The sequence below is a fragment of the Chlamydotis macqueenii genome, chromosome 4, assembly GCF_036417535.1.
Source record: "Chlamydotis macqueenii isolate bChlMac1 chromosome 4, bChlMac1.mat, whole genome shotgun sequence".
NCBI classification, from domain to species: domain Eukaryota; kingdom Metazoa; phylum Chordata; class Aves; order Otidiformes; family Otididae; genus Chlamydotis; species Chlamydotis macqueenii.
This window is the reverse complement of record NC_141559.1, coordinates 32320201-32345519: the sequence shown is the minus strand read 5'-3', so window position 1 is coordinate 32345519 and position 25319 is coordinate 32320201. Positions and strand designations below refer to the sequence as shown.

Here is a 25319-nt window from a genome sequence, read left to right as displayed (position 1 = left end):
TAATTGCTTATGAAGCTCCATATTTAAGGAGTGTCAAGGTAGTAAAGTGATATGTACCTTGTAAAAATCAATAATTATAAATTTAGACAATCATTTTCCTCCAAGATTCTACTTACTAGCACTGGGCTACAACGTTCTTAACTTGAGGTCTGTACTGTTGCATTTTATAAGGTAAAAATCAATAATCAAGCTTAGGTACATTATGACAGTCTACATTTGCCGGATTTGTTATCTGGCAGTTGCAAATGAGGAAACTGAGAGCAACTGTGTGGTTTGCCCAGGGTTGTACCTGAAATCTGGCAGTTTTGCATGTTTTCTGACTTGAGATGAAACCATCAGACCACTTTACCTCTCTCTGAGAAATTGTGTGGAGATGATGCACTGGTCATGCAGAAATAGAAGTTTTGCTGTTGACATTAGCGGGTCAGAATTTCTCTCATGCTGCTTGGATTTTCTTCTATCTTGTTTATCTCTAATGAGTTTTTATGTTGACTGGCAGGAAGGATACACATGTACCCAGAAGGTTATTGGAATAAAGGGCAGTTGCTAGTAGCTACATTATGAAGAGTAGGATAAAGCGGAGGGCGAAGCTGAAAGATAAATGACTTTGATCAGGGCCACGATTTACTGCCTCTATTCATGCATAAGTATTTCCTGATTTTTGAAGGCTGCCTCAAAAAGTATTTTTCTAGCATTGAATGAGTAGCATTTTTTTTTATTGCTAGTAAATATGTGTCCTGAATAGGGGAGAAACATACATTTATTCTTTTACTAGGATAGTATAATTTTAGCAAAGGGGTTAGGCTCTTTCTTTACTCTTCTAGTGTAGGCCATATCTCACTGGGAGTTTTAGAGTCTTAACTTACTGGCTCATGGTTCTCATAGCAAATAAAAATGAGCAATTTTTTCAACTATTTCAAGTAAGAACAGTGAAAGAAAATAAAATACAGAATTTAAGAGATGTAGTCTGACAGTAGTGTTTTACAGGAAATTACTGCTTCTTTTTTATCCTGTTTGTAGGTAGGAGTTTTCAGTGCTTTGCTGTTCTCTGGTTACTGTAACTTTAGTTATTATACTACCATCTAGTAATACCATGTTTATACAATACAAAAGTAGTTTTAATAATGTTAGAATTTTACATTTGTTTAATGCAGAAGGGAGCTAATCCCTTAGGGTCTTATTTCTAAAGAAAAACTAAACTTTGAGGGGGGAAAAAAAGTTAAGATTCTGACTATTCTCTTAAATATTTTTTTAAAATCTGCTTTTCCATCATGATTTGTGAGAGATCCTGAGAGATATACCCTTAAAACTACAAAATACTTTATTTCTGAAAATGTTTCTACAGCATTAAATTCTTGCTGATGCCAAGGATAAAATAGAAGTTGCAGCTTAGTGATTCTTGCTGGGGAACAGAAGGGGGAAACAAACCTCCAGCTGGTCTGGGCCTGAGCACAGTCAGATACACTCCTGTGGCTTCCATCAAGTCATGGGTACAAGCTGTAATGCTTCTCATCAGGTTTATGCCTCTGGCCTCACCTTTAACTATGACCTTAATTACAGTCTTTTGCAAGTCCTTGTCTTCCTATAGAAAACTTTCTGTCCTGCAATTTCACAGAAGAACATTGAATCTCTAAAACAGAATAAAATTGACAATGTTGCTGTTATTTTGTGAGACATACAATGTTCCATGAGCTCCTCAGAAGACATTGGATCACGCGTTTTCTCCTTAGTGGCTACATTCTTAGTCAACAGTTTTGGTACTTGAGATTGGGGCTATGATTATATCTTGCATGGATGAGTTCAATTTGTTGGGAACAGAACATTCCCCACTGTTCTTTGTGGCAGTTTGTCTAATATAGAATAAAAACTGCTGAAAAATGTCCTCAGACTTTAAGATTCTGAAAGATCTAGTTCCTGACTCTACAAATAATTCACCATCAATTACATTTAAAATTATCATCAGTTGGAAATAGGAAAGGGAACTACTTCTGTGACAGACTGATTGAAATGTTTATCCAAATAACCATTTTATGCCTATAATATATCTGCGTTAGTCCATAAACTCTATTAGCTCTGTCATGAAAAACAGTTCCTTAGTGTAGTTATCAAAGAAAAAAATAACTTTGTGCAGTGAACTCTTACCATCATTTAGGTAATTGTGTTTGATAGGTGTATTTGTGTATTGGATGTGATATGGTGCTCATCTAATTTTAGATTACTGTTTCTGGGAGGGATGTAAGAAGGAGAGACAGATAATGTTCTTCTGAAAATTTTGTACACTTAATTGATTATTTTAATAGTTTTAGAAGGCTGTTCCCTTTTTTAACCTTTCCATAAAGAAAAAAAACATATTTTGCAATATCTCATTATCAGAAAATGTGTATTACAAATATGCCACTGTGAATTTGAAATACTCTTACAACATAGTTTTCTTTTCATAGCAGTAAATTCATCATTATGTTGAAATAACAGAGTATTTTACCTCCTGATGATTAGTGCTATAGCTAAATGTTCAAGGTCACTCTGTCTTGGGTGGATTTTATTTTTAACATACACAGCATTTTCATTTAGCTAATCCATGACCAAGTAGTCGTCTTTTTCTTTTCTCTTTCCTTTAGTTTCTTTGATAAAATTTGCCTGGGGATTCATTAAATCTTAATTCATAATACAAATCTTAACTCTGCTCATTCCCTGCAGTGTAACCCATCATCAGTTCCTTCTAGATCTGACCCTTGGTAGAGTAATTGCATATCTTCTACCTCCTTTAATTCTCTTGCTAGCATGGGCATTTCCAGAGAGCATGATTCGTAATTGTCCCCCTGAAAGACTAACATGCTCAAAAAGACCAGAGAGAAACAGTATAGTTGACTTTTTGGTTTGTCTTAAAACATACTCCATCATGTAAAAGCCTTGTGCAGTGTGTTAAACCTATTACCTAGAGGTCCAGCCTGTGAAAAAAAAAAATGAATATGCTTAATTACTTAATTTTCAAAGCATGAATATTTTGTTGGTATCGATGAGAATGCCAGTGCTTAAGAGCAAGTGGGCTTATGTCCTGCCCCGGAGTGAAGGTTCTGAAAACATTTCTATTCTTTTATGATGAAAAATAATCTCATAAATATTTTTAAAATATTTTTAAAACTACTAGAAAACTTGAGTTGAAGGAGTTCTTCTGATGGGTCAATCATATTTGTTTTCCTACCTGATTCAGAAATACAGGAGGAAGGACTTCTAGGAAAAGCTGGTCATAATTCTCTACACTGTAATTCTAGCTTCTGTTTGCTGTGTAATATCAAATAGAATGGTTTTGGTTGGCTGCCTGTTGGGGGAGGGGGCGATGTTGCGGTTGGTTGGTTGGTTAAATCTACATGTTATTTTGGCTCATGGAAGTTCTAGGAAGTGACAGACATTAGAATGAAAAGCCAGTTCTACAGAGGTTGGAATAAATTAGAAAAAAAAAAAAACCCAACAAACTAACTCATGCTGTTTAATGCAACCATCAAGGCTTTTCTTTAATCTTGACATAATTTTGCATTCCCTTCAACGGTAAGATTTCCAATAGCTTCCATGACATCTATGTGCCTTAATATGTTTTAAGCATATAAAGGAAGCATATCTCATTCAGAGTGTGGATGTAATTAATAATGCTACAAGAGTCTTTATCACAAACTTTGTTCTCTCAAAATGTATTTGTCACTGAGACGTCACCTTTCAAAGGTGAAGTGAAAGTGAATTGCTTAATGAAATAGTAATTTTTAGATAAGTCTCTCTAGCCAAAGATGTCCCTTTGGAGTTCAGGAATAATAACTAACTGGGCAAGGACCATGATTTTATATAAATTATTGAAGTTAATACATTATTGAAACTCTGAAGCACAATATACTAGTATGTAACTTAGGGGACACTTTTGTTAAAAGTTAATTAGGTCATTTGCAAAAATAGAGTATTAAAACACCATTAGTTTTTCCCACACTCGACTGTCTGCTGTAGTAACAACTGTTTTTTCCATTTCAAATATTTCAATTTAAAGTGCTAAATTATTCCTTTCTATTTTTTTTAACAAGAAAAAGCAGCTTATTTTTTATAAGCTAAAAACCCCCAGAAAAAAAAAAATCTACAAATTGTTTCTGTTGATCCCAACAGATGGCATAACCAGTTTACAAATGTACATGCAGTGAGCACTGTACATCACTAAAGGTGTTAATTTTTCTTTACCACTGTTCTATTCCTTTTCTGTTCAAATCAAAAAACAAGTCAAAACTCTGTTGCAATGTAGAAACATTATTCTTGAGTCATGTCTTAAAGTGTTTGTTAAAACTTATCTTTGTGAAACAACAACATCTGTCTGCTGCAGTTGCTGCTGCTGCTTCAAGAAGCACTGCTGGGCTGGACCATTTGGGAATTTGTTACAGTTGTTGTGGAACCTCCCTTTCCGATTAACTACTTATGTTCACTCCAGTTAGGATCTCTGAAGAGGCTGAAGTGGGACTACTTGTGTGTCATTTTAGGCTCTTACAAGCAGGGGACTAATGTGTGGCTGGTCTCCTACAGCCTGAATTGCTGACCAATATGAAATGCTCTACTGTTGTGTGATCAATTATTTAACTGTAGAGGAGAAAATACCACATTTTCTTCTCCCTCTTTGAATAAGAACTTGATCATAGAGTTTCTATGTGTTTTAGTGATTTTTTTTTTTAAATGTAGGGCACAGCTATTGTATAGGAGGTAATACCCACACACTTTCCTCCTCTTTCCTCAACGATTGCATGTTGCCCATACTTAATGTGTGTTTAAAAAAAATATTTACAAATATCAGTGTGTTATGACCGTGTGTTTCCATTGCATTACTCACATTATGTGAGTATGTGTGGGAACGTGAGTATGTCAGTATGTATGGGAATGTACTTAGGAGGACAATCACAGGTAAATCTGTAATCAAATGGATCCTATCAAAAAGGTTTTATATTCCAAAAAACCAGCACTTTGAAAAGTGCTGGAAAACTGTATAATCTCTGCTGCAGGGGTGGGGAACAAGGGTCAATGTTTCAAATGCAGAAAATTTGAGTGCATGAAGACCATGGAAATTTACACACTCATCTACTGCTGCTATCTAAGAGTGGAAATAAGCTTCAGCTTACTGACTTCAGATACTTCCAATGTACGGCTGGATAGCGACTGTTATGAGGGTGCTAAAAATACTCTCGATGGATCCCAGAGCAAATGTGAGTCCCATTTCTTTTGTGACTTGAACAGTACAGATATACTCAGTATAACATGTAAAAAATATATGTTCACAGTTTAGAAAACATCTAGAGTGAATACAGTAATTTCTATCTTGCCACAATTGTTTGCCATAGCACTATTATACTTTGTCTTTTCCTCTGTGAATCAGAGCATTTGCATCTTACAGGTGGTATTTCAATATTGCATTCATTACACTGCTCTTCATTGTAACTGACTGCCATCTGGAAATTTTCTTGCCTGGGAGTCTCTAAGCACAGCGTAGTTGATTGGTTTGAGACCTTGGTTTGAGTCCTCTTTGGACTCTCTTAAAAATGAATACTACTTTGTCTATTTGTATTGTATTTTTTTTCCTACTAGGTAATTACATTTACATATTACATACCTAGCAGGAAAAAGAGAACTGACACTTTCTTCTATTTCGTTATCATTATAAGGGTCAATTAAAAAACAAAAAAAACCAAACAAACAAAAAAAAAAACCAAAAAAAAAAACTTTAAAGGAAAGTTTGTTTCAGAGACTCCTAATCCAAGTGTATTTATGTTTTATGGCAGGTGTTTCAGCAATTATTACTAATTGGAAGATTAGATGCCGTTGCTATAGCAGCATTTTTATTCACTAATTGGTTTTGGCACATTTTAACTAGCACTAGCTCAGCTAGACACAAAGCTATTCAAATGTGACATAGAAAGTTTGTGTGGAAATGATGAGCCAGTACTGGGAGCCAGTACATTAACCTTCCACCTCTGTGGCCCTGGGCACAACCCAGGTTCTCTCTGGGAGCACAAGCAAGACCTTAATGGCCTCATCCACGTTAGAAAAGCAGAAGAAAACAAGAAATTGGTGAAATTCTGAGCTACAGCCCTTCAATTCAATTCTCATTCTTCATTTCTATTTCGACTGTATTGGTCACTGCAAGGTCAGCAAACCCATGTGCTTTTCTTTTTCAAACTGCTTTGCAGCTGGCTTGATCTCCTGTCCAATTGCGAGTACATTGTTGCTTATATTGGGTGGGTGATATGTTTCCTAGCTGATCTCCAAAACCTTTGAACTCTTTTTTCCTTGACATTTTTTGTGCTTTTTCCTTTGGTTCCTGCAGAGAATATTTCTTGGGGCTTGTGCCATTTAAGTTACATCCATGTACAATGTAACATTTATTTTCTGGGCAATTTAGGTTTTCCTTTGAGTGCCTGTTTGCATCAACTTCATGGTAGGGTGGAGCTCCACTGACATGCTGCAGACTGGAGAATTTTCATACTTTAAGCACCTTATTCGCTTTTTGAGCTTTGAAAGGTAGAGATTGCTATGTAAAATTCTTGATTTTTTTTTTTTCTTCTCAACTTGACCTGGATTTTGTGAAGATTTTGAAGTCTTGGAGGTTAGTAGACTTCGAAAACCATCAGCAGTTTAAAATCTCCTTGCTTCCCCCCTGCTCACCCCTGCACTTTAGCAGGCTTTTACATCTGCCCTTCCCTCTGTAACTGTAGGTACCATGTGAAGGAAAGAGAAGGGTTGCATAAGAGTAACTATGGTTCCTTGGCAGGTGTATCTCTTTACCATCCATCCTCTGCCTTTTGTGTGTTAGAGTGTTTTTGAGTTTCTGAAAAAGAAGTTGGAAGAGCTTCTTAAAGCAAGGATAGTGTGAAATATTTCCCTGATAGCTTTTGCAGTTCTAATTTTTGTTTATTTATAATATTCAAACTAATATTTTAGTGAGATGCATACTCTGGCAATAAGTGCTCAGAGGTACAAGTTTTTTGATAGTATGACAAATAGCCCATTGGTACTGTTACGAGAAACTTTTGAATTCTAATGCATGGAGTGTATTCAAAGTTGAAGGGAGGGGGTTTCTTTGATTTCCATTTAAATGTTTGTTAAATTGAGAAAAAATGTGCCCTCAACCCCCAGAGAAGCTGCTGCATGTATACTTCATGCTCTTGGTAATACCTCCTCCTTATTGTAGTAGACATTATTTAAAGGGAGAGGGGAAACATTTTGAAAACCCATGTTTGTCATTATCTTTACAGCTGTCATTCTAGGACAGTCTTGTCTGTCATCATTTGTTCTTAATAGCTGTTTTCCTTTCTTTGACAGTAATAGCCTCAAGTCTATGTGAAAAAGAAAAAAAAACCACCCCAAAATAATAAGAAAAAGTCAAGGTAACTCCTGTCAGTGATACAGAAAACAAACAGATGTTACTGTCATTTTTGTGGTACTTCTGAAAACTTTGGTATGGTATCAAATCCCATGTGTATCTATGTGTCTAACTAACACTCCCCTCACCAAAAGACCCCTTGCCCCACTATCTTACCTTGTCCTTCAGGTTTGAATTCTACTGTGTTTAATAATCTCCTTTCCAGTAGTTACTTTTTTTCACATCTAACCTCATCTGTCTGTTTTGTAGTAGAAATGTATACATGATTTGGGAAGTGATGAAGTTTCAATTAGAAGACTAGACACAGCTTGACTGTATCTCCAGCTGCACAAAGCTGCGTTAGATGTCGCTCTAATCAAATGAGAATTTCAAAGATACCCAAACTTACAGCCAAAATGTCTTCATCAGTTTGGAGTTCAAAATAGAAATGTCACTTACCTTATATTTAGTCATATTTGGAGCTATGTTTATTAGAAGTAATTTCCACACAGCTACTAGCATCATCTGAATGCAGTAGCTGAGATCTTCTTAACTTTGGCATTGTTACTGATTCTAGTAAGAGAAGTCGACATTTAGTCCACCAAAAGATGATGGATAGCCTGTATTACATGCCAAAAATGTTGAAATGCTATATTGCTCAGGTCAAATTATCTTTCATATATATGTGAAACTACATGAAAACAAAGACAAGAAACAGCAAAGCTAGGTCTAATAGCAAACTTCCACGATTGACCATCTGGTCAATAAAGAAACATATTTTATTGTATCAATTCAGAAGCTCAGGTACTGAAAGAAGTAGATCAAACTGTGAACACGTCAGTCAGACTACGGTTTAGATGTGGGAATCGTAAAAAACATTTTATTATTTTAATGTGCCTGTTGGGTTTTTTTCATTATTATTTGTAAGATTCAACTGCCAAGATTCTCTTATCTACCTATTTTGAAAACAACAACAACAAGAAAAGATATTATTTTGAAGGGAAAGAATAGATAACAAAGATAGCTGTCTTCAGGAGCTGAGAAATTAAGACATTTAATACCAGGTGGTTAGAAATTAAATTCTGAGAGCTTGTCACACTGCCTGTAAAATAAAAATCAAAATGAGATTTATCCAGAATCCTGTCCCTTTTCTTGAATAGTATGTGTTTTATTTATATTTTAATTTGGTTTTGAAGCAAAGCTGAATCAACAGTCAGAAAAAAAAAAAAAAGTAGTCTTCTACTTGAAGGTGATACAAATTAACATAGATCTCAGCAGCAAAATCTTTCTCAAATAACAGTTTGCTTCAGCTCTGAGGTGTAAGAGGAGAGCTTGTATCCAATCAATTTTTGATTTTTCTATCAAGCAAGGACAATAAGGTTTCTTCCCTCCTTGCCTACCCCATCCCTACTCCCCAGCAGTATGGTTTTATTGTAACATGAGCATTTGACAGTTAGGTCCAGGTGTACTAACACCATTTCACGAGGGCCATCAAGCATTGATCCAATGGCAACTGCTTTCATACTAAATGAGATTTTTCTTGATAAAAACTACATCTTCTAATAACCATTCATTTTTTTATTGACAGTCAGTAACCTTTTTCTTGTGTATAATTGTGTGATTTTTATCTATACATATTTTTCAACTGTAATCCTCAATTTGGTGATGAAGCTATCAAGTTAATTTAATTAAGCAAAAACTCACCTAAAAATTCTATTAATGTTATTTCTATTATCATCTTATTCATATTATCTACTAATGTTATTTGTGACAGGTAAAATTAAAACAAACTCAGTTAAGCAAGAACTTTTAAAAATGTTCTCATACAGCTTGAGGTGTATGTAGGTGCCTTAATTCATGTGGGCAACTAATATATACAGAGAGCTCCATACTGTATTTGAGCTTACAGAGGAGGGAAGTACTTTGGGATGTGAAAGATTTCCAGTGACTTTTGGTCAGACCTGTAATGTAATCACATTGAAACCTGCAATAGTAATTGCATTCATGTTGTACAAACTTCATATTCACCCCTTAAAAATAAGAAAATTCATTTGTCTTGCTGGGATATTTCAGACAGGGACCACTACAGGAAATAGTATTCAGAACTATGGAAGTATTTATTTAATGTGGCAAGGGAAATGTTGCAGGTCTGCACTTTCTAAGCATGTGAATAAATTTGCAGTTTGCAATAGGGAGAAAAGTCCAGATTTTACACATTCATCTTTCATTGGCATGTATTTCTTTTTAGCATTAACAGTGGTTGTTTGTTTGTTTGTTTGTTTGTTTGTTTTTGTGAAAGCACAGGAGGGTTTTTTTTAAAAAAATAAATGAGCTGAAAAGGTAGCAATAAACATATGCTTCAACATTAGGTTCTGACTCTAAATTAAAATTGGAATGTGAATCCTTGAGGATTCGGTTTAACTTTATACAAACATTTACTGCAGTGTTATATTCTGATCTAGATATAATCAGCCAGTAGTCTTTGCCCTTCTCTGTGTTGAATTTTTAATTTAGGGGTGATTAAGTCAGAATTCATTGTTGATCTTTGAGGAGGAGGGGGAAGTAGGTGACCAGATGAGGTCTCTTCCAAACAGAATGGTGCTGATTCTGTGATAATCAGTCAATAGGATGTGCATACATCTACACTATATATGTTTTTGAAGTGTTACTTGTATATTCCAAATATACTTTGCATATATATACATATATGTGTAAATATATATATGAAAACAGTTGTATAGAAAGAAGGAGGAGCAGCTAAAAATGGGGAGCAAAAAGAATTAACTTCATGAACAGAATAATTTGCCCTTTTTGTCTCCCTTTGAATCTAACGAAGAAATTTTCCTTTGGTCAAAGTAGGGAGTCATTTAGGCATAAATAAGACCAGTCTTAAAAAAAAAAAAAAAGCAAAACCAAACCAAAACAAAAAAAAAACAAAACCAAAAACAAAAAAAACCCAAACCAAAACAACACCCATCAAACCCTGTGTAGCCATGTCTCAGAATCACTATGTATATTCCTGAACAAGATCAGAATCACCCACAGGGCACAGATTCCAGCCAAAGATTTTACATCAGAAATGATATCGACCCCACTTGGAAAGTTAATGCACTCTGAGAGGCAGCAAGATACCCATTGCTCTTTAAGTCATCTACAGTCCTGTACTAAATGTAAGGAAACCAGGACAGGCATGCAGGAATTCACAGTTCTGTAAGGAATTTCTACGTAAGCAATTTGAGCAGATTGTTATTGCTAGTAAGATAGTTTTGAAGAAGCATCCAATTAACAAATGCAAAGTTGCTATACAGAAACATTAGTTAGATTATCCATTTGAAACAATTGTCTTATTGCTATAACATAAGAGACTATAGGTACCCGGAAGTACTGTTACTGCCTTGTCTGATTGTGTCTAGATCTAACATGATGTGTATAGTTTGGCCTTATGAGACTGCAATCCAAACTGTGGTCTGAAAGTGTATTTTAGGATCTTTCACGTATATGCGGAAGTGGATTGTTGAAAAGTGCATGTGAATGTTGATTCAGAGTTGAAAATGTGCCAAGAGACTGCTAGTAAAATATTTACTGATAAACTTTAGGATGGAAATGTGTCTTCCTTATTGAGCTATAACTTCAGTTTGGAAGATATTTGGAGGAGGAACATATTTATTTTAGTATATCCATAGACTGTGGAGTTGCATTTGCTCTTGAGGCTATTTTCTTTTAGTAATTTTGTTCATGCCTGGCATAGCTTTCAAAAAAATTGAAAATAAATACGTGTGATTGCTGTGTTATCGTCCTGAATTGCACGTAGCTTTAAATATTTTTGAGCTGTATGAAGGCCTTGTGGTATTTCAGGACACCATAGGAATAATATTTTTTCTTGTTTCTTTGTTTAAGGTAAAATACATTGTGATCTGAAATCTAATAAAGAAAAAAAATAAGATAAGCATTTTTTCAGCAGAGGGATTGTAAAGACTGAATGTTGGCTCTTGTTAGAGTTGGATAATGCTATAAAAGAGATTAAGTTGTAAACAATTGCTTGGGAAAAGTAGTGGGGTTTTTTGTTTACTTGGGTTTTTAAATATTTTCTAATCCTATCTTTCTAAAAGGAATAAGAATTTCTGTTCTGCTTCTATTTTGTTTTAAAGTCTTGGTCTTCCTTTTTAATGCTACTACTTTGACTACAATTTTTGATTTATATTTATGCAGATGATTATTCTTCCAAAGTATCAAACTCTTCTACCTCTCTGTATTCAAATGATCATTTCTTCAGCTTCTCAAAATGAGCATGAAGGATAGATGAACTCTACATAAGTAGAAATGGTCTCAGCATTTAAAATTTTAAAGGGGAATTTTTTAAAATGAGAAATGGAGGCTAAAAAGTGAAGGCTAAAAGACAGTATATGAATTTCAGGTAGAAAACAGGACATAGCTATCCTGACAAACATAGTCCCGTTGAATCAGCTCAAACAAAAATAGGTGATGTGACAAAGAGCAAGTTTTTCTATCAAAATAGCAACAATCTTAAAAACAAAATGAGTGAATTTCCATGGCCTGAAATGAAGAAACCTACAGCAGGCACTTCAAGGATTTATGGAAAAATAAGTGGTGGGACATTAGTACCAAAGCAAAGAGTTGAGTAGGGACTGACATAGTAAAATCAGCTCTTACAAGCTGCTTTCTAAATGCAGTTGGAAGAGGCAATACTTAGGTCAAGGGGGCCATGGATCATATTATGGTAGTGAGGAGATACTGGAGAGCTAGATATGTGTCTTCAGTCATGCAAGGGCTTTTGAGTTGTTTGTTCTCAGAATGGTTGAGTGTGCACAATAAAATTTTGTGATTAAGAAGGTGTTAATGAATAAGTTTCTTGCACCAAAGCTGAAACTTGGGAGAAAGGATATGAAGGGATATGAAGTTAGGTAAAAGTTTGCATGTTTTAGAATATGATGGCACCATGATATCTGGAGACATGCTAATGTTGTTATATTGAATTAACTTTTTTTTTTTTTTTAAGAACCATTTAAGGGTGACATTGTGTTGGAAAAGTGGTAGATCCAAGTCAGCCTTTCTCAACTCACTCTGAACTCGCTCTGAACTCAGAGCACCAGCACGCCACTCTATGCATCATTTCATTAATATAATCAACCAGTGAAGTGCTGCATGATACAAGTGAAAGCTATCATATCAGAGCACAACTTCCCATTTTAATATTAGCTGTGTTTATTAAAAAAAAAAACAACACATTCTGCCCTTAAAGGAGAATGTGGTAGTGATCCAGCAAGTTGTTATGTCCCTGAGCAATCTTACGTATCAGTGGTATTAAGCTATCCTGTATTGACAAGGAATTATCTTTCAGAACTCTTGTGAGATCAGCTGAAGATTTTTAATGTGGCAATAATTAAGACTTCAGTATAGCCTTTAATTTAAGACTGTGCTTTTTATTCTTAGTAGTGCTCTGAAATATTCTGAGGTATCAGTCTCATTTCTATGAGAAAAAAAGGATATGTTCATTTTCAAAGTTCATGTCAAAGTATTACGTGCTTTGTCTAGGGATAATGTTGCCTACCAGGAGTAGCCTCCATAAAAATCATAATCTGGGATGGGGGGAGGTGGGGTTGATTTTTTGATTGTTTGGTTTTTTAATTAATGTCTTTTTAACCATGTAGTAGGTGTTGGTTTTCTGCTCTCAGAGAAAAGAATACATTTATTGGAAAAACATTAATTTCATGGGCAGTGAGCTCTCTCTTATTTTCTTGTGGTATTGATTGGTCTGTTGTGGAGATTCCTCATAGAAAGTGACACAAGAAGAACAGCAATGTTTATGTAGTTATGCTGCAGAGGGGGTATTCAGTTCAGCTCAATTGATTTGATCATTTTTTTATTGCAGTACTCAGACTTACAAGTTGCTCAAAGTGAACCCAGAGGACTTCAGTCCCTATATACAGTTAATAACAGGTGAACTCATAACTTCAGAGTTGAGAGAGATGTAGGAAATGTATGCAATTGCTAAAGTGTTTGTACTGAAAGGCTTCATTTGAGCAGCAAACTAATACATACTTGGATGTTTTGCTTCGTTGAATAGGTTGCAGTATGAACCCCTTTCATTTGGACTTCCTTGCTGCTGTTGTCCCAGAATAGCTGCAGTCATAAATGTTTAGGCAAGCTGGTGTTTATGGTCATTACTTTTAAAAATTGACAGTAACTGAATTTGTTCAATGTGAAGATGTGAGAAGTAAAATAGCTGTGGGAACTAAATGCTAGATTCCCTTGCTGAGTTCATTGAAGCTTCCAGTGAATACTTAAGTGCGACTTCTGACAGAAACTGTGTCATACTCTCACCTTGACAAGATTAAAAATTGATAGTGTTTTCAAAAAGAACTGAGTTTTGTAATGTTCTGGTTGCATTTCTGAAAGCTAAGTGAAAAGAAATTATAAATGACTGTCTGAAGGAACCTAAACAGAACAACAGTGTGTCTGCTTGTCTGGCACATAAAATCCACATTCACTTTAGGGATGTCTTGGGTAATCAAACGTTCCTGCATTAACAATGAGGAGATGCTGAGGAGACGTTATGTGGAGGCAGAAAAGATGAACTAAAAGCCTCTCATTTTTTCTTTGTGGGGAACAGAGACTGTCACACTGAATCGCATGGCACAGGAGCATACAGAAAAATTAGTCTTTGCCCTGCTTCCAAGGGGAACATACCTTCTAGGGAATCTATCTTAAGCATGAGTTAACTAGCTGATTAGTGCTTGGTTCAGCATCTGATGCTATGGTAAATACTACACACAGAGCACAGAGCTCTTAAGCTTTAAAAAAAAAAATTTCAAAAAAAGCATCTGAATGTACCTTGCATCTGCATCTGCAGATAGAAGATGCTGACTGGTTTAGCAGTCCAGTCCTAGAGGATGAGCTCTGGCCCTCCCAGGACAAGCAGAGCCAGCAAGCACTTTGGACTGAAATTTAAATACTTGGGTTTTTTTGTGACACAGGATGTAAGAAGTAGGCAGGAATCAAGACCCAACCAAGTGCAATTTTTTTGCCATACTTTGTTCATGTGAAAAGCAGTCCTAAAAACTGCATTTCCCTCATCTGTGCACTGAATAGGCCAGGTGTTACAAATGAGCCATCCTGACAGCTTCACCTCTAGAGGCTCTCAGATCTTGATGGCTTCTTTTTTGGCTGCCTAAGCTCTGACTTTTCAGGTACTGATGACTGTTTTCTCCTGACCCTGTATATTCAAAGATGAAATGTAGGGGCTCTCCATTTTTAGGCCTTCCCTCCAGAAAGGTCTCTGATCACAAACAGCAACTTCTTTTTTTTGTTTCCTTGGACTGACACATTAATTGGCTTATGAGGAAGTGTAACTTACTGCACTTATTAGACTATTTTTGTATTTGTTGGAAGCGTAATGTATGTAAGTAATATTAAGAATATAATTTTTAGAAGTTAACCCATGTGAAATGAATTAGCAGAGAGAGTTTTATTTATAGTATGTTAAGTCAAAATGATCTTTAGAACTGATTGAAGGGGAATAGAAAAAGTTGAAAAATACAATCATCATGAAAACTTTTTTCCTGTTTCTCATCAGTGACAGCATGGACTTGGTAGCATTTTAGCATTAAAAAAATAAGTGACATGGAGCTGATTTAGGTAAAGTGATCAACCAAAAAAAAGTATGTTTACACAATGATCCCACAATGTTGAATCTGTGCCTCAGTTCTGTACACTTACATAACAAAGATTTAGAAGATGCCATTGTTGATGTTTTATGTTCTTCTCTAAAAGAACTTCAGAAAGTTTTCAATTAAAATGAGTTACATACATTTAAAATGTGTGGAAATGCTTAACATAGATCAGTGTCCTGTGGTGAACCTAATACACCCGACAGTATTTACGCATGAATCCAAATTCAAATTTTGCTGTATGCTAAGAGCAGTATTTTGAGAGATGCTATCTGGCAGTAATCTGTTAGTTAAAATTATGCAGGAAAAAGGTACGGAAGGGTTAGCCACTTAGAAGCTTCAGATGAGTATGCTAACTTCTATAAATCATTAACTTAGTAACTACAAGGTAACTTGTCATCTGCAATGCCTCTACATTATTAATAGCATTATCTTGTCCCTGTATAAAGCTGTACATTTCTAAGAATCACAGGGCACTTGGACTTAATAAAGTATTTTCCGCTGAAGCTATCATGGAAGCCTAGGCACCTCTAGGATTAAGTGTTTTACCACACAGGGAGGACAGAAAAAAAAAGCTAAATGTGATTAAAACTGTGGAACTACTAAGAGTTCCAGCAGAGCCTGTTCTTTTTTTTTGTGGAGAATGTCAGAAACTTTACCTTGTTTTGAAAAATGCTTCTCATCATTGTGATAGATGATACCGAAGGATAAAACTGTTCTATCATTCTATAACATATTTATTTCTGGAGTATGAGGGGACAAAAGGGAAGGAAGGTCTAGTTGAAAGATAAAGGCATATATCGTTTTTCTCCCTGGAAAGCTCTTTACTCTGGAAATCAGAAACATGAAAAAGTAATGCAGTCAAATTCATTGGCATCTTGCTTTTCAAAGGAGCATTATGTCGTTACTTAATTGGTGTCAGTAGTGATAATAGTAACCCACAATGAATAATTAAATTCCCAATTCCTTCGTTGATGGATTTATGTAAGTTGAGATTGTTTCAGTGTTTTCTTTTTGATTCATGCAGGGAAAAATATAGATGCTATGCATTCAAAGCATGGGAAAAAAAAGTACTTTTCACTAAATAAGCAAGCAGTCAGCTACCCATTGTCTGACCAACTTACTTTGTGCTTTTTATTTTATATACAGTTTCACAAAGCATTTAAATGTCTTTAAGGTATCACTACGTACCTCAACTTTACTGTAAAGCTGCCTTTAAGCGAAGCAGAACAGCATATAGTTGGCAGAATGGGGAAGCTCTGGTACTGCCCGTGTGCAATGTGTCTTCTTCAGTAGTCCTAACTTTGCTTTACATGAATATGTACATTCTTAGTATTTCAAGTAACTGTATTTTGTTTTCAGAAGACTTGAGGGAGCACTGGAAATAATTGGTAAAGCCTTAGTAGTCACTGAACAACTGGTTTAAGCACCAAATGTACAGCTAGATTGGTACCCAAACCCACTTATCCTTTGGCTACTTTGAGAAGTTAGCTGGAGGTAAAGGTGCACTTTGGCAGTGCTGAAATAACTCCACAAATAACTGGAGTCAGGGGATAATGCACTTGTAGACCACTCACTGCCTGCCCTGGAGGAAAGGGCTTTGAGTGTGCTGCCTGCTTCCACTGTTTTCCTGGTAAATAGGAGAGCTTTACTGCCTTTTCCTGGCAGTGTACAGAACCTTGAAAATGAGGGAGGCAGCTAGTATATTTTTTGCTGCGTCAACACAAGTTAACTGCATCTTGCCCCCTTAGCTACTTGTTGCTGTGGCTCTGACCTCTTTCTAAAGTTGCAGGAAGGAGTTAGTCTCAGCAGTGACAAGCTTGGGGTGTAGTGAGACAAATGGCTTCTGCAGAGCTACCCGGTGCTGCGTGTTTCCACACCGTAGCAAGCTGTGGTCTCAGTGGCACAGCCATAGCATCTGAAGTGATGAATAATCCTAGTTATTCTGATTTTCTTTAAATGAAGTGGTATGGGAGCAGTGGTGTAAAGATGGTGTCTCTCTGGGGCTTTCTAGATGTGCATATATATGCTTCACTCTTAGAAGACGTGAAAGAGAAAATTGTCTCAAAGAACAAATGCCTAGCACTATCTCAATGCCTGGTAAGTCATTTCCCAGCCTTGAACTTAAAATGATGGTGGAAGTCAAAATGACTTCAAAGGAAGACAAGCTCCACTCAAGTCTCATAAGTTTCAGGTGTCTGTTTATTTTGGAGGGGTTTTGGGGTTTGTTTTTTTTAAGGCAATAAGTGCAATCTAAGTATTACTGTAATTAGTCATTTTTGACTACCTAGTCCAAATGATCAGTGTGCCCTTTTACATTGGGAAGGAGGATGCAGTCTTGGACACAAAGTCGAAGCAAAGCTCTGATTCGTGATCTAGATTCAGAATGAGACAATGTATTTGTTTTAATGGTCCTCTTCAAATTTTATACATTAGAGTGTCTCTTTTATCCTCTTAATCTCTTTCTGTTTTTTGGGGGGGAGGAGAGAGTGGGGATAGAGCATCGTGTTGGGAAGAGGCCTTCCTACAGATCCCAACCGGTATGACTTGCTTGGCATTTGATTCATATTTTCTTTACATGCACAGTTGGTATTTCAGAGATGTGTGGTAATTACTGGCATAATACAAAAAAGTTTAAGCATTCTGTCTACTGAAAGAGCATGCTGCATATAATGATCGGAGATTTTAATAAAGCTGCTTCCTATCAGCTGTCGTCAAACTGACCCAGTGTGGACTTGTTAAAGAATTTTGGAAAGAAGATGAGAAGGAAGTGGCAGAAACCAAACTGTACTGCGCTCGCTCTCCTTCCTGCCTGTTTGAAATGTACTTTACCTTCAAACAGTGACAGTATCAGCTAAGACATTGATGTAATTGAGCCTTCTTATTTTTGTAAAGGAATTTTTTTTTAATATATACTCTGTATGTTGTCCTTTCCATCAAATTTAATTTCTGAGAAGTGTGAGCATGCCTGCCTTATGCTGATACTTTTTTCTGTCTTCTTTCTCTCTCCTTCCTTTTTATCTCTTTTTGGTTCGTTGTGTCCACTGATGGGTGGATTACCAATAGAAAGTTCCGCACTATGATTTATGTTTTTCTGAACTGGTAGGAACTGCCGTTCTTCAGTAAAAACAAGCTTCTGTATCTAAACAGTCTCTATTTAGTTTCACTGCCTTCATTTTCTTCATGTCTTGTCATTTTTTTTCATTTGCTGCTGCTGTTAATCTGACATCCTTTGCTCCAAAACAAAATGTGTTTTATTTACAGGGCACAGCCTTTGGAAGTGCTCCTGTACCTTCTCGCAGGCAATTATGTGAGTCTCTTAAATTCCACTCTGTGTTGTAAAGATGACTATGTGTTCATGTGCTGTAGCATGGCATGCCAATATAGAGTTAATGCCCAGAGGTCAATATTCAACCACTGGTGTTGCATATTGCCTGTAACATGTTTGCAGCTAACAGCTTCTATTGACCCCTTATTTATTTATTTTTCATGTTTTGTTCAGCACTTCATAAATTGGGGTTGCGCTGTGCACTATAGAGTTGCAAGAAGGGAAGAAAATACCATAATGACTCAAAGTCTGGAGGGGAATAATATCCTCAGATCCTATGTTCAATATATTAATGAGTACTATTGCTAAAACTAAAGAATCTCTCTTTTCTATTTTTCAAATTAATCTCTCCATTGTAGAAACAAATGAAAAAGAGTCTGGATCTCAAAAAAATTAAGAAATGGAAAATCAAACAATGTGGTGTAAGGCAGATGTTACTGAGACCAGCTATGTTTCTTATAAGACCTTCCTTCTAATTAATTTGAAGAACAAGTCCATCCCCTGAGTTGAGGGGGAAAAGGAACTTTTATAGAGGGATCTCATTCTTTATTTTTTCCTTAAATATGTTGAAATATTGACAATAGATAGTATTTCTTTGAAATAACAAAAAATTCCCCCTGTTGTCCACCCAAAACCCCAAGAAATCACAAACATAATGTGCTCTACAATTTTTTAAAAAGAGAAAAGCTTACGTTTTAGATCAAGATGATCTCTCTGCTGCTTTAACAATGTGCGTGTGTGAGTGTGTATGTTAAATACATAGATTCTCAGAATACCATCAGACTTTGAGATGAGGACTTTCTTACATTTGTTGAATCTATTTCCGTCTCTTTCCTCCTACGCTGAGTTAAGTGTCCATCTTAAAGACATTGGTGTCTTCCATATGTGTATAATAAGCTACAGCCATGCACTGCATTATTATAATTGCTATGCACTGCATCACACCGCTGAATGTCAAATGGATTCATCATAATATAACATTACAGGCTTATTCATAAAATATAGTGCAGTTTGAACGATGCTTCATTGTTGGCAGTCTTGAAATGTGTTGCTTGCATAAATTCACCAATGCTGCTCTTGTGTATTCGTAGGAAAATATACATTTGTCAATGACTGTGGGTCTTGCAAAAGTAACAAAAAATACGATCCGTATATGACTGTCCTTCCTTTTGTGCAATTATCTAAGATGTTCCTGTTCTACTGGGTATATCTAAGGGGAGAAAAAATATCAAGATGAAACACTGTTCATAAAATACAGTTGTGCTCCTATTATCAATATTTAAGGTATGATTGAACAAATTAATATTTTCATTGTATCCTTCAATGCTGAAGTTCTTATTTTTATCCAGTACATATGACACTGAGCAGTCTGCTAAAATGAAAATTCAAATTGCTCTCTGATTTACTTTTGTTTAAGTTGATCTTGCCACTGGTCTACCTGATTAACAAAATCAGTGAAGGCTTTGGAAGCACACCAGCATGATAACATGATTTAGCATGCTTTGTTAGAAATAATTGTCAGTGTGCATGGTACCACTGTTGATAGCTTCCTTCCTTGTGTGGAGTCCCTGTTTGAGATTAATGATTAAGCATCACATAGCGAAATGTCTTAGATTTAAAGATAAGGGAAGGTGTGGGAAGGGCAGAATAAAATTTGTGCACCTAAATGAAGATGCAGAACTGTGAAGTAAACAGAGGAATGAATAATACTTGAGTTAAATATGTGGCTGAATAGGTTGGAAGAAGTGGTCAGAATCTCTGTGATTAGCTCCTGAAATAACGGTAAAACTAACATCACTGAAATGGTGAGATGGGAAAAGTAAGTTTGAAATCGCATGCATAGAGTGTGTCAATGACTAAACTGTGAGGCAAATAGAAGCAAAAGAAACACATAACTAAGAGAATCTGTAACATTGGGGGCAAGGGGGAAATACTTCTGCCAGCAATTTTCTGCTTTTATGTGCACTAGGAGGAAAGATTATATGGAACTATGAATATATTGTGGCAAAGTTCTAACAGGAAGCTAAAATTAGAGTTTGAACTTCCTAAGCTAACTTCCTTTTCTAGTCACTGGTGATAACTTTTCTGGTCCTTGCAAAACATTGAATATTACTATTGTTCATGTACAAAAATGGGAAATGGAATGTCTGAGAATTCAGAGCGGGATTACTACTGGACAAATGCTGTGTCCTGTCACATAGAAACTCAAAGGTAGGCTCTGTTTTCTTCCAATTGATGTTACTAGTGATTCTGCTGTAACTCCACCACAGTAGAAGAGGCAATATTAATTTGATCTGAGTTCATGTGACATGTTTTATAGACTACTGGGGACTTGTGGATGCTTCACCTCCAGAGTGAGCAGGGTAGGCTCAATGGTGGTATTGAGAGTCACTGAGAAGTCATGCATCTCTGGACTTCTGAAGATGTCATGGACATTGAGTGGCATCTGTGCCAATGCTGTCTTATGACATTTCCTCTTGTAGCCCAGGGTCCAGAAAAGCTGCTGGTGAAAAGTGGCAAAGTGATGAGTGATTGAAACTACGATGCTGTTTACATAAAATTGTAAAATAACAAGAGACACTAAGTACAAGGATAACTAAATAATTCCAATATAGAAGTTAAGACTCCTTTCCATAAGATGAAAACTGCCCTTTTGAAATGGAATAGGTTGTGACTTCATTTCTGTTTTAAAATGAGGATACTAGCAGAAGTGGAAATAAAGGGCCATACAATCCAAACTGACAGTAAGTATGAGATCATCTGTAATTAGCAACAAAATAAAATGTGAGGACAAACTGAATGAGGAGTCCAAAGTGAATACAGATGTCATCAGAACTCCATTATGATAGCTATATGACGTAGCTTTGTTCTTTGAAGTATTGCTGACCTAAAAGTAAGATGCAGATTTACAAAATACAGTTATGACTAAATAAAATGTTATAGCAAAATGAAACAGAGCTCCTGATTTTAGGGCAGAACTGCAATATAATTGCTCTAGGGAGAGAAGAGCTGTCATACTTTCTTCTGTCACTTCCCCATTACATGGAGCAGAAGCACAAATACACCAGTGAAACTATGCAATTTACACTACCAGAATATTTTGTTTGCATATTACCTGAAGATAAGTAAACCCCACAATTCTGAAAATACACATTTTAATTGCAAGAATTCCTTTAAACTGCACTTTTCTCCTGAAAAAAAATATGTGTTAGAATCAGGTTTTAAGTTTATATCCTCTGTTAAACCACTGGATTAAACTAGTGGGCCTTGCATTAGATGACAAAGCTTTAACTTATTAGTATATATGGCACTTTTTATCAAGACTTTATTCCAAACATTTTCCTTCTTTAACCTGAAATGTCCTCAAACTGTAAGTATTTGAGTATTTGCCAATTGAGAGTGAGAGCGGAGAGTATTTTTTAAGAAAACATATTGTCAATTACATGTAATTTGAGGAATGAAAAATGCTAACCAGTTTTGATTAGCACTACTTAGAAGAAGAAATCAATGAGGAGAAATATCATAGAAAGAGCCTTGCTATAATAGATGTCCTGAAACACAGTAGAATCTCAACAAAAATCAATACAGTTATATGGTACCTGGCAATCAGCTTTACAGACAGAACAAATTGGATCAGACGCTTGGAATAGCCATGTTATATCCAAAGAATTTCATACCTTCTAACAATAAAAAAAGTGCCAAAACCTAATGCTGTTAAACTAACCTTTAGATGGGGGATTTCATACAATGAAGAATTGACTGTTAAAAATAAAAGTAACATCAAAATAAAAGGAAGCAAAATCCTTAGTTTCTTGATAAATGGCACTTTAACATGATAATCTCACAAAAAAAAAGAAGTTTAATTACTTGGGGGAAACATAAATACTTCAGAGTTTTAAATTCAGCTGTAATGATTTTTTTAAAAGCATAAATTATGGCAGAAAATATGAAGAATGGAAATTACAAGATTTAAATCCCTAGCGTAGAGAGTTCAAGTGATAAAACAATCTTAAAGAAGTATTTGCCCACTGCCAAGATATTTAGAAAGAGCAGATGGCTTCTTTGGTTAACCAGAGAGAGAAAACAAGGAAGGTGTATTCAATGCTGAGGAGTTAACTGTTTTCTCGAATCATGATGCATTGTGGAGGAAGAAACCTTTTTTGTAGGAGTGGTTTTCTAATGTAGATAAAAACCTCAGGGTAGTAATGGTGAATGTGTGGTTTGCAAATAAAAAGATTTAAAATGTCTTCTTTCAGAATTTTGAAGGTATTTAGAAATGAGCAGGCTAACTTACTGGTAAAAATAGATTCTCTTAGAAAAAGTACTGGCAGTCATTTTCTTGTACAGTTGATCAAAATATATGGACTCAAGAAATGTAGTTTGGTTAAAATAATATCTAGAAAAACCTTATTAAAAAAAACCTGCATGTTTGCAAAGTCCAACCATAGTATTTTCTGCAAAGGTTTATCTATCAGAATTCTATTATGTACATGATAAAAATTGTGAGCATAGGAGAATAACCTTGTGTGTTTTGAGCTTTATGAGGAAGTTTCACCCTCACAGAAGGGTGCAAAACTCTCCCCCAGCTATAGGCCAGACACAAGTTCTCCAGACTGAACATCTGACTAAGGAAATGTTAAATGTCTTAATCTTATATGGGATCACGAAATTCAGTGGTGGATCGGTGGATCTCAAAGTCTATAGTAAAACTGGTATCAGTCATTTGATGGGTTTCAGTTTGAAGTGATGCAAAAAAATGTCATCTTTCATCATAATGACAAAGGTCTTTGCACAGTAAAATTTACGACAACTTTATTGAGGTTAGCCAACCTGACTAGGCTGAGGGCTTCAGGAAAACTTAAGAGGGTTTACCAGGCATGTGCAGCAGGATGGCAGATTGTTGAGAACAGCAGTGTAAGCAATTAGATGCTGAAAAAGTAAAGAATTAACCTGTGAAGATGAAAATATTTTGTGTATGTCAAACAATATGCAATTTTAGTCAGCTCTAGAAAAAGGTATATGCACAGTAATACCTTCTGTAGGAGAGCTGCAACAATAGCTTTGCTTCATTCCTGAAAGATGATAAGTCTGGAAGAATGCTCAAAGTCTGAAGCTGTTCAGATGTTCTCTTTGCCGTAATTCCTTCCAAACTTTATGACAATTATCCTGCCAAACCCTGGGTACTGCTGCCACTGTGAGCGGTACTGATTCATTGGGCCTCTCTAAGCTGTGCAGATGGGAAATCCCCAAGCTTCACACAAACCTGACCTATCAAAGGCTGTGTCTGCCTTAATGTAGTATAATAGAAGCTGATCCAGAGAGTGAAGTGGTTGGGGCTGATGCAAAGGAAGAGAAGTTGTCTTTGTCTATCATTTCAGACTAAGAAAAATACAGTTGTGCAGCAATGAATCTGAATAACTTGGTGTGTTAACTCAGAACTCTGCATGGGTAAGATTTTTGTGAGTTAAGGAATCTTTGATAGGTTCTCTCTTAAAGATTTTGACTGAAGTTGTGGTTTTGAGGGAGGTAAAGTTCCTGATATTCTTACAGAGTGTGTTTAAATGTTTACAAGCTATGCAGAGAGGTGCACTTAGAACTGCTTTTGTGACAAAAAATCCAAAACTCAATTACTGTAAGATAAATAGGTTCTTCTACTTAGAATCATAGAATCATAGAATGGTTAGGGTTGGAAGGGACCTTCAAAGGTCATCTAGTCCAACCCCCCTGCAAGTAGCAGGGACATCCCTGACTAGGTCAGGTTGCTCAGAGCCTCTTCCTGTAGAAGTTCAGATTTATGCCTGATCTGTAGATCAATTACTGTCTGGCTGGAGTTTAGAAACATATCTGACTAACTGTAAAATACTTCCAATGAGGTTTTAATAAAGTAATTCACTCTTAAAAAAATAAGCAACAGTAATAAAAATAAATTATATAAATAGTTATAATCCTTAGCAGCTATTGTTTTACATTTTTGCCTCATAATTCTTCATTGTAATATTTTTAAAACTGGCCTCATCTGACAATCACTTGCTAAATTTAATTTAAAAATTCGTTAGAAAATGATCCGTTTAACTGAATAGGCTTTTAATCAGTTCTTTTAGCTCAGTAATACAGTCTTAGCAATTTAGACTTATTCTAGTGTAATCACAAGTTATAGTCCTGTTAACTGCAGTGGATGTAAGATCATGCTCTGTTTTTGCAAAATGAGAAAATACATATTCTGACAATAGTTTTATTAATACATTATTATTTTTAAGTCTTTCATTTGTGGGAGAGAATTCTAATTCTTTTAACAGCAACTCTTGCTTTCAGTTTGTTTCTATGGAAACAAACATTAGCACAGTGAAAGTTTTTTAAAAGTGATTATTTTAAAACATTGGGGACTGGAGAATTTATTTAAGCAAATTCAGAAGCCACTCAAAAAAAAAAATTGATCTTAGATATAGAACAGAAATAAAAGGTTTTTATGTTCTAGCTTAGCATGTGCGTTTTATTTGCCTTGTTTTTTAATTCCGTGATTGAAAAGAATGATTTCTTCTTTAAAAAAAAAAAATAATTTTTATTGCATTTAGATTGTGCTAGTACAGAACTCAACAAGAGGAGCATTACACTGAGGGGTGTGTTTCTGTACCTACAAGCATTGAGGAATTTAGAAAAATGATTTTTTTGTTTTCATCGGTTTGTGCTTGATGAGGGACAATAGTATTAATTACAGAAGTATGTACAGTGGTACATTGAAAATCTTCAAGTTTGATTTGCATACTACACCTAAATATGGAAGAAACAAAACAAGTGCATTGTTGTTATCTTGGCTATCTTACCCTTCAGCACCACAAAAATACCATGGTCATAATTTCATTGAAAAAATCAGATACTATTTTTTCTTTAAATAAAATAACCCTTCAAAAACTTAGTCTTTAATCATTGA

The 25319-nt window shown here is 35.6% G+C and overlaps 1 protein-coding gene across 2 annotated transcripts in view; it reads left to right on the top strand.

Moving 5' to 3' along the window:
• CCSER1 (coiled-coil serine rich protein 1) overlaps nucleotides 1-25319 on the top strand; it is a 704856-nt gene that overhangs the window by 543200 nt on the left and 136337 nt on the right. The window contains exons 9-10 of one of the 2 annotated variants that reach the window (XM_086746420.1): nucleotides 6603-6619; nucleotides 18328-18373. The exons of the other annotated variant lie outside the window; for it this stretch is intronic. Of the exons in view, the coding sequence (XP_086602546.1) occupies nucleotides 6603-6619; nucleotides 18328-18373 (63 nt within the window). The remainder of the gene's footprint in view (nucleotides 1-6602; nucleotides 6620-18327; nucleotides 18374-25319) is intronic. 2 annotated transcript variants of the gene reach the window in all.